General features: G+C 38.6%; 1 protein-coding gene across 5 annotated transcripts in view; it reads left to right on the forward strand.

Moving 5' to 3' along the window:
• Positions 1–12,657, forward strand: part of NEK10 (NIMA related kinase 10) — a 225,545-nt gene that overhangs the window by 180,683 nt on the left and 32,205 nt on the right. For 3 of the 5 annotated variants that reach the window (XM_006153310.3, XM_006153312.3, XM_014589674.2), the window contains one exon: positions 11,017–11,046. The exons of the other annotated variants lie outside the window; for them this stretch is intronic. In XM_006153310.3, coding sequence (XP_006153372.1) covers positions 11,017–11,046 — 30 coding nt within the window. The remainder of the gene's footprint in view (positions 1–11,016; positions 11,047–12,657) is intronic. 5 annotated transcript variants of the gene reach the window in all.

Below are 12,657 nucleotides of genomic sequence, written 5' to 3' on the forward strand. Positions count from 1 at the left end.
GCATGTCTGCCTTGGTAGGAATGTTAGCCAGTTGAACTATAGATATTTAAAGCATATACCTACTAGCAAAAAACAGTGACTGCCTTTTACATTGGTATTTCTGTAAATTCTACACCTATATGATGAGAGTGAGTCTTTTTTTATCTCCTTTACTCTGACACAGATAAATGTATTTGTTTTTATTTGATTAAAGCATTATATCATATTGTACCTCTAGAAATTTAAAAATCAGATTCTTAAATATAAGACATTAAAATGTTTAATAATGTTTTATGGAGAAAAGCGTGTTAGTTAATCTTTTTCTGATTTTTATTAAAGAGGACCGATGTCCAACACTAGCAGTGAAATTGCTAGTAAAACCTGGACAATTTAGAAGGAAAGTTTAATGATTATGCTTTTAACAAATGTCTTGAGTATAAGATGCTGGAGCATAAAGTTTTATTTTACTATTTTGGTTAAGTTGGAATTATTGGTTAGTACTCTTCACTTCCACTTCTTAGTTCACATCCTTCTGTAGAGTTAAAATGTGTAAGGAATACAGGCCATGTGGATTGATTTACTATAACATTACTCGCTGTCTCCACATTTATTATATCTGTTTTGTAAGAATTACTGGCAGTCTTGGGCCCTCACAACATCACCATTGGTGCAAAAAAAAAAAAAAAAAGATAGTTTTATTATTAGAATGACCAAAGCTGTTATTTGAACATGTGCTGTTTCTGTTAAGTCAAAAGTAAATTCATAATATAATCATGACATTAAAATGATTATCATTGATTGGTTTTATGATAGCAACAGTAGAACACATACACACACACACACACACACACACACACACACACATCTGTAAACAATTCATGATTCTTGAAACTCATGCTGGGTGCATGTGTGTACATGCCCAAAATCCTGAGAGAATGGAAGAGAAGGGATTGAGGTGTGGCCATCTCCCCAGTGGGTGACTTCTTTCTTTCTGTCTCTCTGTCTCTCCGGCAAGTGCATGTGCCCTATAGCAAAAATCTCTTTAAAAATAAAAAAAATATAATAGAGATATTGATCAGATACTTGAACTTTTAACTAAATTATTTACCTAATAGCACAATTATATTCCTTATTCCTACAGTTTGTTCCTACATTTTATTTAAAAATATTTGCCAATTCATATATTTAAAAAGTTTTAATCGGAACACAGTGAAGCACCAAAAGTATTTTCAGTGACTACTAAATGCTACCTAAACAGTGATCAGGGCCAACATGTGCAATGGAGGTTAAGGCTCTGGATCCCGTATGGCAGGTGCATGGTGCAAGTCCCACACCTGGCTACTTGAACATCACACCAGGTGCATGTACCTGTGTGCCCAAAATCCCGAGAAGAGACTAGAGGAGAAGGAAAGGTAGCATGCCTCGCCCTGATTTCTTGCTTTCTCTCTCTTTCTGTCTCTGTCTCCCTCTGGTGAGTGCATGCACTCTATAGCAGAAAAAAAAGAGTGATCAGTTTTACTAATATTGTAGAACTTGGTAATGCACATGGGAAATTTGGGCTGCCAAATTTTGGGTTACTATCCATGAGTTACTCTACTCGATTAGATCTTGGGTGGGTCCTGTAATGCAGCAGTTAAGTGCTGTGCAGAGGAAGTCAGATCCCACATGGCCAGCCAGGGTTTGAATCTCAACCCCACTAGCTTGAAAAACATGCCAGGCTCATGAGTGTGAGTATCCAGAATCTTTGTAGGATGAAGAACTGGAGAAATAATTATTGTGGCATGACCAGAGTCTGTTGAGGGAGTTCTCGCTTGTATGTATACATCCTTTGAAAGTTAAAAAAAAAATCTTTGGGCCAGCAAGTGGTTAAGGCACTGTATCACCCATGGCCAATTATGATTCAAGTCCCAGACCTGGTGCTGGAAAAAGCACAACAGGAGCATGTGCGTGTGTGCCCAGAATCAGGAGAGGAAAATAAAGGAAAAGGGATTCCAGCATGCCATCCCTTCTGGGGGGTGATTTCTCACTTTCCCTTTGTCTCTCTCTGGTGAGTATATACACCCTACAGCAAAAAAAACTTAAAAAAAAGAAAAAAAAGAAGAAGAGGTGATATTGACACAGCACTCCAATTCAAGAGAAGTGAGTTTGGACCAAGGTGTCAAGAGACCTGTTGACCCAGTCTGTTGTGAGTTATAGCTTAACTGCTTGTTAACTATTTGTTAAGGAAAGAATGAATGAGTAGATAAAGCACTGAAATGTGACAATGATTTACTTTTAAAAAAAGGATTATAGTATTGTATTTAGTTAACATTTCATTGATCTCTCTTGAATGAAAGGAACATGTAGGAAATTAACACATATAGCCCAGTCCTGTGTCATGCAAATGTTCTAGAAAAAATTGACAGGAAGGGGAGAATTTTGTCAGAATCTGGGTACACATCTGCAATAGCCTGTAAACATTTTTTTCCATGTTATATGGCAGAACAAAGGGTGAGGACTCTTACTTTATATGGAGTGCCAAGAGCCTTTATGCCATGATCTTGCCTATATGATACTCCTAAAATAGGGACTTCTAGGTTCATGTTGTTATTATACTTCAGTATTTAACAGTACCTACAAAATTCCATAGAAAAAATATAACCACAAAATTCTATAGCAGAAAATAACCATTAAACTATTTTAAGTTAAGGCTATTAAAAACCCTCTTGTTCTGTTTTTTTTTTTAATAGTAACTAAATTGGATCCATAATTTTTTCTACATGTTCTTTGAGTTAAATAATAGATTGAAGTTCCTTCCCAACAGAAATGAAAATCTAGGAATTCTTTATTGCATCGAAAGGAATATTAACAATAATTAACATGGAATCGATGGATAAATAAACATTTTTAAAAAGCTTATTTTTTTCTTTCTTCCATGAGGGAAAGAAATACAGAGAGACAGGCCCCTGATCAGAGTCTATATGCCATGAACCATCTCCAGCTTCAGCTAGCCCCACGTGTATGCCTGGCATACTCAGGGAAGTCTCCAGACACGAACCTGGAAACTTCCCATGTGTGTCAGCCTTGCAGAGCATCAAGTTTTACTTCTGCGCCACCATCTGGCCTTTGAATAAATGTTTTTAGCACACTAATTATTTTAATTCTACTTGCCCAGCTTCAGTGACTTGAGAATTACATTACACATATTTGGCCGTATTTGAGTACTATTTTCCTGATATTTTTCTTCTTTCTGGTGTATTTTTTTCAAATTTGTTCACAGAGTAAATTTACATTATTTCTATCGATGAGAATCCAGTATATGTGGCGGTTGTTAAAATATATACAAATCTAAGAACATTAAATTCTAAGTGGATGTTGTCATCTGCTTATCCTTGAACTCTGTTATCTTCGTTATGGAAGAATCTTAGCAAATATTTGAGACATACTTGCACGAGACGGAATTTAATCCTTGACATAATTGGTAGAAAGAAAAGAAAATTGAAAAAGGAATGCCTTTTTCACTATGCTACTTTTTTTGGGAGAGGTTTTTGCTATAGGGCACGTGCACTCACCAGAAAGACAGAGGGAGACAGAGAGCCAGAAAGTGAGAGATCACCCCCCAGGGGGGATGGCCACAACGCAATCCCTTCTCCTCCATTCTCCTCTCGGGATCTTGGGCACGCACACACATGCACCTGGCACGGGGTCCAGGACTCGAACCTTGGTTGACTACATGCGAGTCCAGCGACATAGCCATTAAGCTAACTGCTGGTCCCCCACTATGCTACTTTATATCTGATCTACTTACTAAATGAAATTATTGGGTTGTCAGAAAACTCATGATGTATGTTATGATTTTCTATGCAAAAATGTGCCGTGACTTTTCGGATGATCCAGCAGATTGTGTAACTGTCCCATGCCCGGGGAAAGCTAGTGCTTTAAAAATGGTAAACTGAGGGGCCAGCAGTTAGCACAAGTTTTCTCGACTACGTAACTGAATGTAAGGGGAGGAGTCCCATGTTTTCTTTCTGTCCCCTTTTGTCTGGCTAGCTTTTGCATGCACAGTAGTGCAGGGGGCATTACTGGTCTGACAAAGGCCTCTTGGAGTTCTTCATGGGAGTGAAGCACACAGCCATACCAATCTGAATTCCCAAATTCAGAGAATGACCTATCATCTAAGTCTCCCCTTCTTATCCCCCCCTTTTTATAAGAGAGATTCTTGCTATAGGAAGCATGTGAGAAATCATCACTTTCCCCCAAGGGAGATGGCCATGCCACAATACCTTCTCCTCTGTTCTCCTTTCAGGATTTTGGGCACTCACACACACATGCCTGGCATGAGTTTGAAGCCTTTGGGTCCAGGACTTGAACCGTGATCGGCCATGTGGGAGTCCAGAGACATAATAACCATTACGCCATCTGCTTGTCCCTTTTTTGCATCTTTCTGACTTCAGGAATCACTCTTTGCTCCTTGGTTCCTCTCTGCACTCCTTCTCAGGACAACACTAACCTCACATTCTGGGCCCTAACCAGAGGGGGCTCATGGGAAATAATACTGCATCCCATTTTCTACACAGCATCCTGCCCTGTGTATTAAGTAGCCATTTCTAGAGCTTCAACTTTGAAAGTCCTACATTATATTTTTCTCTTTTCTTCTTTTTTTTCTTTTTTTGGAGAGATTTTTTCACTGTAGGGCACGTGCACTCGCCAGACAGACAGAGAGAGACATAGAGACAGAAAGCGAGAAATCACCCCCCAGGGGGGATGGTCACGCCACAATCCCTTCTCCTCCATTCTCCTCTCGGGATCTTGGGCACGCACACACACACGCCAGGCGTGAGTTTTAAGCCACCGGGTCCAGGACGCGAACCGCGGTTGACTACGTGGGAGTCCAGCGACATAGCCATTACGCTAACTGCTGGTTCCCATATTTTATATTCTCAAAAAAGAAAAAAAAAACAGAAACTAACTATAGAGGTAGTAGTTTTGGAACTGGGGAAACCGTATCCCTTAAACACATACAAAAATTAAGCCTGAATATGTGAGATGTCATACATAAAAGATTCAGCCAGAATCCAAGAGTGAGGGATGTTAAAAGCTGCCTCGTTTCCGAGGCCTTTAAATAGCTTATTTATGAAGTTTCAGGAGGTTTGTTTCCTGATCACCCGGGGGATGAAAGGAGTTGATGCTATGCCACAGCTTCCTGCCATCCTGTGGGAAGTACCACCAGAGGTAGCGTGTGGTGGGGAGGCTAGGCCTGGATGAAATTCTTCCTAACAGTATAAGCCTGACTGATTGTGGAACTGCCTGTTGGTCTGTGCTGGGAAGTATCCCCTGCCCAATGCCCCCAGTCATAATCTTCTCTTTTGATAGATGTTGCTCTCAATCACTCTAGTCTGAGCTTCAGAAACCTCTAACTCCTGCTATCTGCAGACAGATATTTACCACTTGGGGTGGGTTTCCCCACAGTGTGTACGACCCCAGGCCCCATAGCTTTATTCCCATATTCACCATGCTCCCATTTCAGATGAAGAAATCAAGGCCCAAAGATGTTGTGACCTGCTTGAAACCACGTAGCTGGCACCCAGCGGAGTGAGAATATTCAAGCCAGGCCTCTGGCTTCAGCCCTAGGCCTCTATTCCTGACATCACCTTTCCCGAAAGACAGTCACCATCATTTGTGGTCCCTGACTACCTCATCAGCTATATGTCTATCTTATCTTTGCATTGTACTGCACATCAGCTAACCCGGACACTTCACCATTCACCAGATATAGCCCACATTTGGTCAACTCCATCTTTGACTGGAGCTGTTTCTTCTCATCAGAAACTACCACTGAAATACACCTTCCCTCTTACCAAATACTTGCCCTGTGCTTTCATGGTCTTCTCAAATATAACTGTGGCATCCACTCTTATTCCTCCATTCCAGGGTTCTCTGGGTGAACCTCCAAGCAACTCTTGTGAGTTCAACATCGTTTGTCTAACCAGAAACTCAGGAATTGACTGCCAAACTTTATAGATTTGAATTACAATTAAATTACTTTATTTCATTGTTACAAAAGTAAAGAGGGAGAGCGAATCTATATTATCTTTCAACAAGATAGTTGGCCCAATATAGAGAAATCCAGGTATTTTGACACCATTAAGGAAAAAAAAATGTATTTTTCTTCTTTAAGAAGAACCCTTCTCCGTAACCTTTCTTATTTTCAATTGTCCAAAAATTTCCGATTCCTAGCAGAAAGAATTCAGAAAAAATAAAGGCTGATAGTATATCTTGGTGTGTTGGAGGAATAGTATTATCTATTTTGGGGTTCAATTTATGGTGATATACAGCTTCAGTGTGTGTGTGTTGTGAATTATAGTTTTAATAGTTTCAATATCCTAAGTCTCAAGTACCAAGAATAGGCAACTAATTTATCTCTTTTAAAGAGCTATGAGATAATAAAGCAGAATATAATACACTGTACAGGCAGGCTGCAGAGACGTAATGCATCCTGTTTATTACATGTATGTGCTTTCCGAAAACATTTAGCGAACTAAATGTTCAGTGGTATAGATAGAACAGCATGTTAAAAGTAGAACCTATTTAAGAAGAGAAATAGTATTTCAGATTGGGAAGGAACATAGATATTACTTTGTATTTGCAGTATCCAGAAGAATTGTCTATGACCACATGGCCTAGTGACAGGCTTAGAAGGAGAACCGAGAGCCCCTAACTCCCATCTAGGCTGAGTCAGCATAGTTGTGTTTTAGGTCGGTCCTAGCACTCATTTGCTAAGCAATCTTCACTGGGCAAATTGCTTAATCTCATTAAGGTTTAGTGTCCTTGTCAGTTTGGGCTGTTATAATAAAATACCATAAATTGAGTGACTGGTAAATGACAGAAATTTATTTCTTACAGTTCTGGAGAATGGAAGTCCAAGATGAAGGTGTTGGCAAGTTTAGTGTTGGGCGATGGCCTGCTTCCTGGTTCATAGCTGGCACCTTCTGGCTGTGTCTTCACATGGTGGAAGGGCCAACTGAGCTCCTTCCAGCCTCCTTTATAAGGGCGTCAGTCCCATTCATTAGGGCCCCACCCCCATGACTGAATCACTGCTTCCTAATACCATCACTTTGGGGGTTAGGATTTCAGGCACATGGAAAAAGTCAGACCATAGCACTCAGTCTCTTCATCTCTGAAATAGAGATAAAACAGCTAACCTTCAGAATGGTTGTATGGATTAGATGAGACTACATATGTAAAATGCTTCTCTATGTCTCATCCAAGTCTGTGCTAAGAAAGCACTTCTCTTCTTCCTGGGTTCTCCTCCTTCCCCTCCAGAGGGGAAAAGTAGCTGTTCAGTGTCATGCTCACCACAGAGTAAGCTAGCAAATATAATTTTTTGTTGTTGTTGTTTTTGATTTTGACACCTTTTAAGTACATTTCCTCTTTTTTTAAGTTTGCATATATCTTTTATAGGAGATGGGAACAGGGTCCCCTGGCAGGCTCTCATCACATCGTGATTTCCCCCGTTCAATTCTCTAGCCATCTAGGACTACCGGAACACCCTTAGACATTCCTTACATGTTCAGGTCAACCTGGGATTCAAACCCTGGTCCTTCTTACACAGCTCTAGCATTGCATAGCAGTGCTCTACTTCCTGTACCAGTGCAGTTGGGCCTGGAATAGCCATTATAAGAAATTTTGTAGCTTACTTCTAAGTTTGAAAACAGTAATTCCATTTACTATGTTGATTACAACTCTAAAATAATACAAAGTATTTCAACATTTTAAACTTTTATTTGATTTAGGAGACCACGTAGTATATTTTTCAGTAGGAAATACCACAGACATGAAACATGGGACATGACAAATGGCTGACAATGCATATGAACAATGATGAGCCTCACCAGTGTCTTTCCAGGGAAAATCGTATTAATAAAAATATCCTCAGGGCAAAATTGCCAATAGAAAGATATGTAGCTTTGTTTTTTTTAATCAATAGTAAAAATTTTTTAAAAAGGGTTTTACCTTAAGGTGTATGTGCTTGCCAGGGAGAGAGAAAAAGAGAGAGAGAGAGACAGTAAGAAGGAAAGTGAGAAATCACCCCTTGGGGGGGATGGCCACACCACAGTCCCTTCTCCTTTATTCTCCTCCAGAATCTTGGGCATATACACATATACTCCCAGTGTGATTTTCAGGCCGCTGGGTCTGGGACTCAAACCACAGTGGGCAATGTAGGAGTCCAGCGATGTAACTGCTATGCCATCTGCTGGCCCCTCTAGTAAAATTTTTAGGGAGGTAATCTGAAAGATTTATTAGGAGAAAATGCTTTAAAACTAGACAAAAGAATATGGTTAACATTTGCTATGAACTTAGTAATTCTAGGTCTTTTGATGAAGGATAAAAATAAAAGAAGATATTTATTTGTATATTTATCATTTTTATTTTTCCAAAATTATTGAGAGTTAAATAAATGTACATTTTGGGGTGAGAGAATATAAGAAATTTGTAAGTATTTGATCTGGTAGAAAAATGAGAAATAGTGGTTCTCATAGCCAGGATTAGCTGAAGTTGTTCAGAAAATCACGAATTTGCAGGTGTTAAAGCAGGACTCCCTGAACCTCATTCCCAGCGTCAAGTTTCCTTTCTCTCCTCAATCCTAACTCATGCCACAGTCTGGTTATCCGGCCAGAGTACCTCGGAGGGCTGAACTGGTGGTGGGATCCTGGCCTGTCATGCTACAGTAGTGGCAGGTACCTGACAGACTGTTCTGGAGGTACCCGAGATAAAAATTACCTTTAGTCTAGGTGTGGGAAATCTCCTTAAAATTGAAGAGAAATCACAGATTAGGCAAAAATACTTTTAACATATACCATAAAATAAAAGGATTGATATTTACAACATTCGAAGACTATTTACAAATCAAGAAAAAAAAAAGCATGGGATTATTTTTTTGTTGTTACCAAAGAAGCACAATAACCTAACAAGCATTCGAATAAATGTGAAAAAGAAAAAAAAATCAGATTATCAAATTTAACAAGTTTGATCCTATGTACTGTCTATCAAAGTGCAGAAAAGTGGATTCTTGGGGTCAGCAGGTGACATGATGACGAAGGTGTTGGACTCCCACATGGCCAACAGTGGTTTGAGTCCCGGACTTGGTGGCTTGCTTTCTCATGTTCCATCTCTTTCTTCTCTCTCTGTCTCTCTCTAGTGAGCATGTATGCCCTATTGCAACTTTAAAATAATAATAATAAATAAAATAAATAATGAAAAGAAAAGTGGATTTTCTCCTGGTCAGAGTGTAAAGTGGTTCAGCTAACTTAAAACGTATTTGTTACATAAGAAATGTGCGTATTCTAGGGCACAGATAGTTCACTTCTCCTTGTCTCCTCTAGGAAAACTCTTACAGATATACACAATGAGGCCTGCACATGTATACTCATTACAGCGTAACTTGAAATTTGAGAAGTTGAAGGCAAACTAAGTGCCCATGAAGACCACAGTGCATCCAGAACATGCAATATCATTTAATGGTAGAATGATCTAGAACTGTGTGTATGTGGATAGAAAAGAGTAATCTCCATGATAGACAGAGAAAAAGAAAGAAAAAATTAAACTAAATTGTTGGGGCCAGCAGGTGGTATGGTGATTAAAACGCTGGGCTTTCACATGGCTGACTGTGGTTCAAATCCTAGACCTGGTGGCTTGCTTTCTCAATTCTGTCCCCCTCCCCCATCTCTGGTAAACCATGTGCCCTATTGGAAATTTAAAAAATATAATGATAATAAATAATAAGTAAAAATAGATGAATAAAAAACTAAACTGTAAAACATTTCACATAATAAGTCACATTTGTCTGAAAAAGAAGAAAGAGAGGGAGGTAGGAGGGAAGTAGCCAAAGAAGGAAGAGAGAGAATGAGAAAAGAAGGAGGGAGGGAGGAAAACAGAGATATAATTCTATAGATTTTCGCAGTAATAGCTTTTAAACTCTTTTGAAGTGACTGAAAATAAGAAACACATTTATATCTTGACTAAGTAGACCTTTAGTACTTGCAGTGTACTCCAAAAATACTCTGTCCTAATCCAGTTTATTCAACTCCATGTTTTCAAAGCTTTGGTCATGACCCATTAAATTGACTTCAGGTCTGACCATACCCTGAGAGACATGGTGGTGGGGTGCACACAGATGTATATAAATGAGCAGGAGAGTGACAGGTAGGCAGCACGCCAGACTGATGGCAGGGGGCACTTCCAGGATGCTGGTTGTGATGGGTGATGGTTCCAGAGAGCCCTGACCCTCATCTGTAATATTAATGTTGTTTTTCCATTTGTTTGTTTGTTTGTTTTAAGGGACATGTGTAGTTACATATTTGAAATTCATTTTTTGTTTTGAAATGATAAATATGTACAATTTAGATGTAGAGAGAAGAGTAAATAATCAAAACTGCTTTCAAAAGTCGAGAATTTACTAGGATTGAAAGGATAGTGATCAAAAAGGTCTTAGGAAAAAAATCATCTTTAGGGACCAGCAGATGGTGTAATGGTTATGTCACTGAACTCCCATGGGACTGACCGCAATTCAAGTCTCAGACCAAGCGGCTTGAAACTCACACCAGGCGCATGTGCATGTGTGCCCAAAATCCCAAAAGGAGAATAGAGGAGAAGGGGTTACAGTATTGCCATCTTCCTAGGAGGTGATTTCTCACTCTCTGTCTCCCTGTCTCTCTCTGCTTTTCCAGCAAGTGTACATACCACATAGCAAAAACCTCTCTAAAAAATAAAAAAGAAAAATAATTTAAAAAAATATTTAATTTTATTTATCATTACTATTATTATTGTTTTTTAAAATTTGCTACAGGGCACATGTGCTTATGAGAGAGAGAGAAAGAAAGTGAGAAAGCAAACCGCCAGGTCCAGAACTCGAACCACAGTTGGCCATGTGGAGTCCAGCACTTTAACCACCATGCCACCTGCTGGCCCTGAAATAAAAATAAATTTTAACTTATATTGCATAGTCGATGAGTTCTGAAGGTAGGCCTTCTACCTAACTCTCTTTGTTTTTATGTTTAGGGCCACAGATGAGCACATTCTTGTGGCAAGGTAGAGTCAAACTGGTGCAATATCCTTCTCAAAATGTCCTCACAAACTTAAGAACTCTGCCATCCTGTGAGAATTTTAATTCGGTACCTCGTAGTGTTATGTATAAAAGTAAACAAAAAAAAATCAACAAAAAAAGGATGAAAAACCATTTTCAGAAAATGTAAAGTTAATGTTTCTGTAGCAGCATCAACTTGACCATATTACATGGCCTCTAAGTTTTGCTTGTATGTCCACACAAACAAGTAGTCACATTTTTTTAAACTTCTTTTTATTTATTTATTTCCACTTGTTGTTATTATTTTTTTAATTTGATCAGACAGAAACAGAGAGAGAGAGAAAAGGAAAGCGAGAAAACAAGCTACACAGGTCCAGGACTCGAACCCTAGTCGGCCATGTGGGAATCCAGCACCTTTAACCACCACGCCACCTGCTGGCGCCAAGTAGTCACATTTTAAGAATTATTTCTGCAAGGAGCATCAGACAATTTGGCATATGGACCTTTGGCCATCTCTAAATTGGAGCAGAAAGGTCCAATTCTCTGTTTTCTACTTTGCGGCTATATTAAGTCTGATTTACCTTCACATTTTTACCCCAAGGATAATGTATGAAACCTCATCTTCATGATCAAATAATTGACAGACATAGCATCCAGGGGAGATAGAACCTTACAATTTCAAATATTAAAATAGGATATTAACTATGTTTTAAATGACCACATTAAATTTGCTTTTTATGTGTGTTTTTTTTAAACAAAATGTTTATGGTAATACATACCAACTTTCTCAGTAAGTGCCTAATTAAGAATCATTTCTTAGGAAACTTATTAAGTAATGATATATTCTTTTTTTAAAAAAATCAGATGTATGTGACATTGACATTTAATCTCTGTATATCTTTATAATGTACAACATAGTTTTTAGTAATAATTATATTCTAATTTAATTCCATAAAGGGTTATTGTTGTATGGAGGGGGAAAAATAAGGTCTTTGGGGCCTTTTTTTTTTAAAAAGGGAAATTGGCAAGAGAAGTATAATTGCAGATGCAGGCAGGCTACAGGTCAGGAAAAGATCAGCAGGCAGAAGAGAAGGGGACGAGGTAATAACATACATCCATGTACTTGGAATCTCTCTTCCATTTTCTTTAACATGGATCTGTGGGAAAAAAAAGGCGGAGCTGTCCTTATGACTAAGGACCAAGGCTATGCCTTTAATTAGCTTTATAGACCTCGAAGTTAAGAATGACTACTTTGACCATAATGCCCAAAGCTGGCTAGGAACTCATATACACCTTGACACTAGGATGAAACTGTGAGATGGTGTGGTTCTATGATGAGAGTTCAGGGTAAATTATACATGTGGACAATTTAGACCTAGAGAGAAATCCAGATGAAAATGACCATTTGTAGCAATCAAGTGCTGGAAAGTTACTTCATTCTAGTTCAGATATATATATATATATATATATTTGTCTCTGTAAAATGGTATTTTCATTTAATAGTTTCAATAAAATTAGTTTTAAAATATGTTATTGAACGCACAATGAATTTGAAGTTCAAAAATGTGATAGCCTGACTTTTCAGTAGCTACCATTTCCAAGGTAGCCCTGATTCC

This window comes from Tupaia chinensis, unplaced genomic scaffold, assembly GCF_000334495.1.
Source record: "Tupaia chinensis unplaced genomic scaffold, TupChi_1.0 Scaffold000368_1, whole genome shotgun sequence".
Classification (NCBI taxonomy): domain Eukaryota; kingdom Metazoa; phylum Chordata; class Mammalia; order Scandentia; family Tupaiidae; genus Tupaia; species Tupaia belangeri.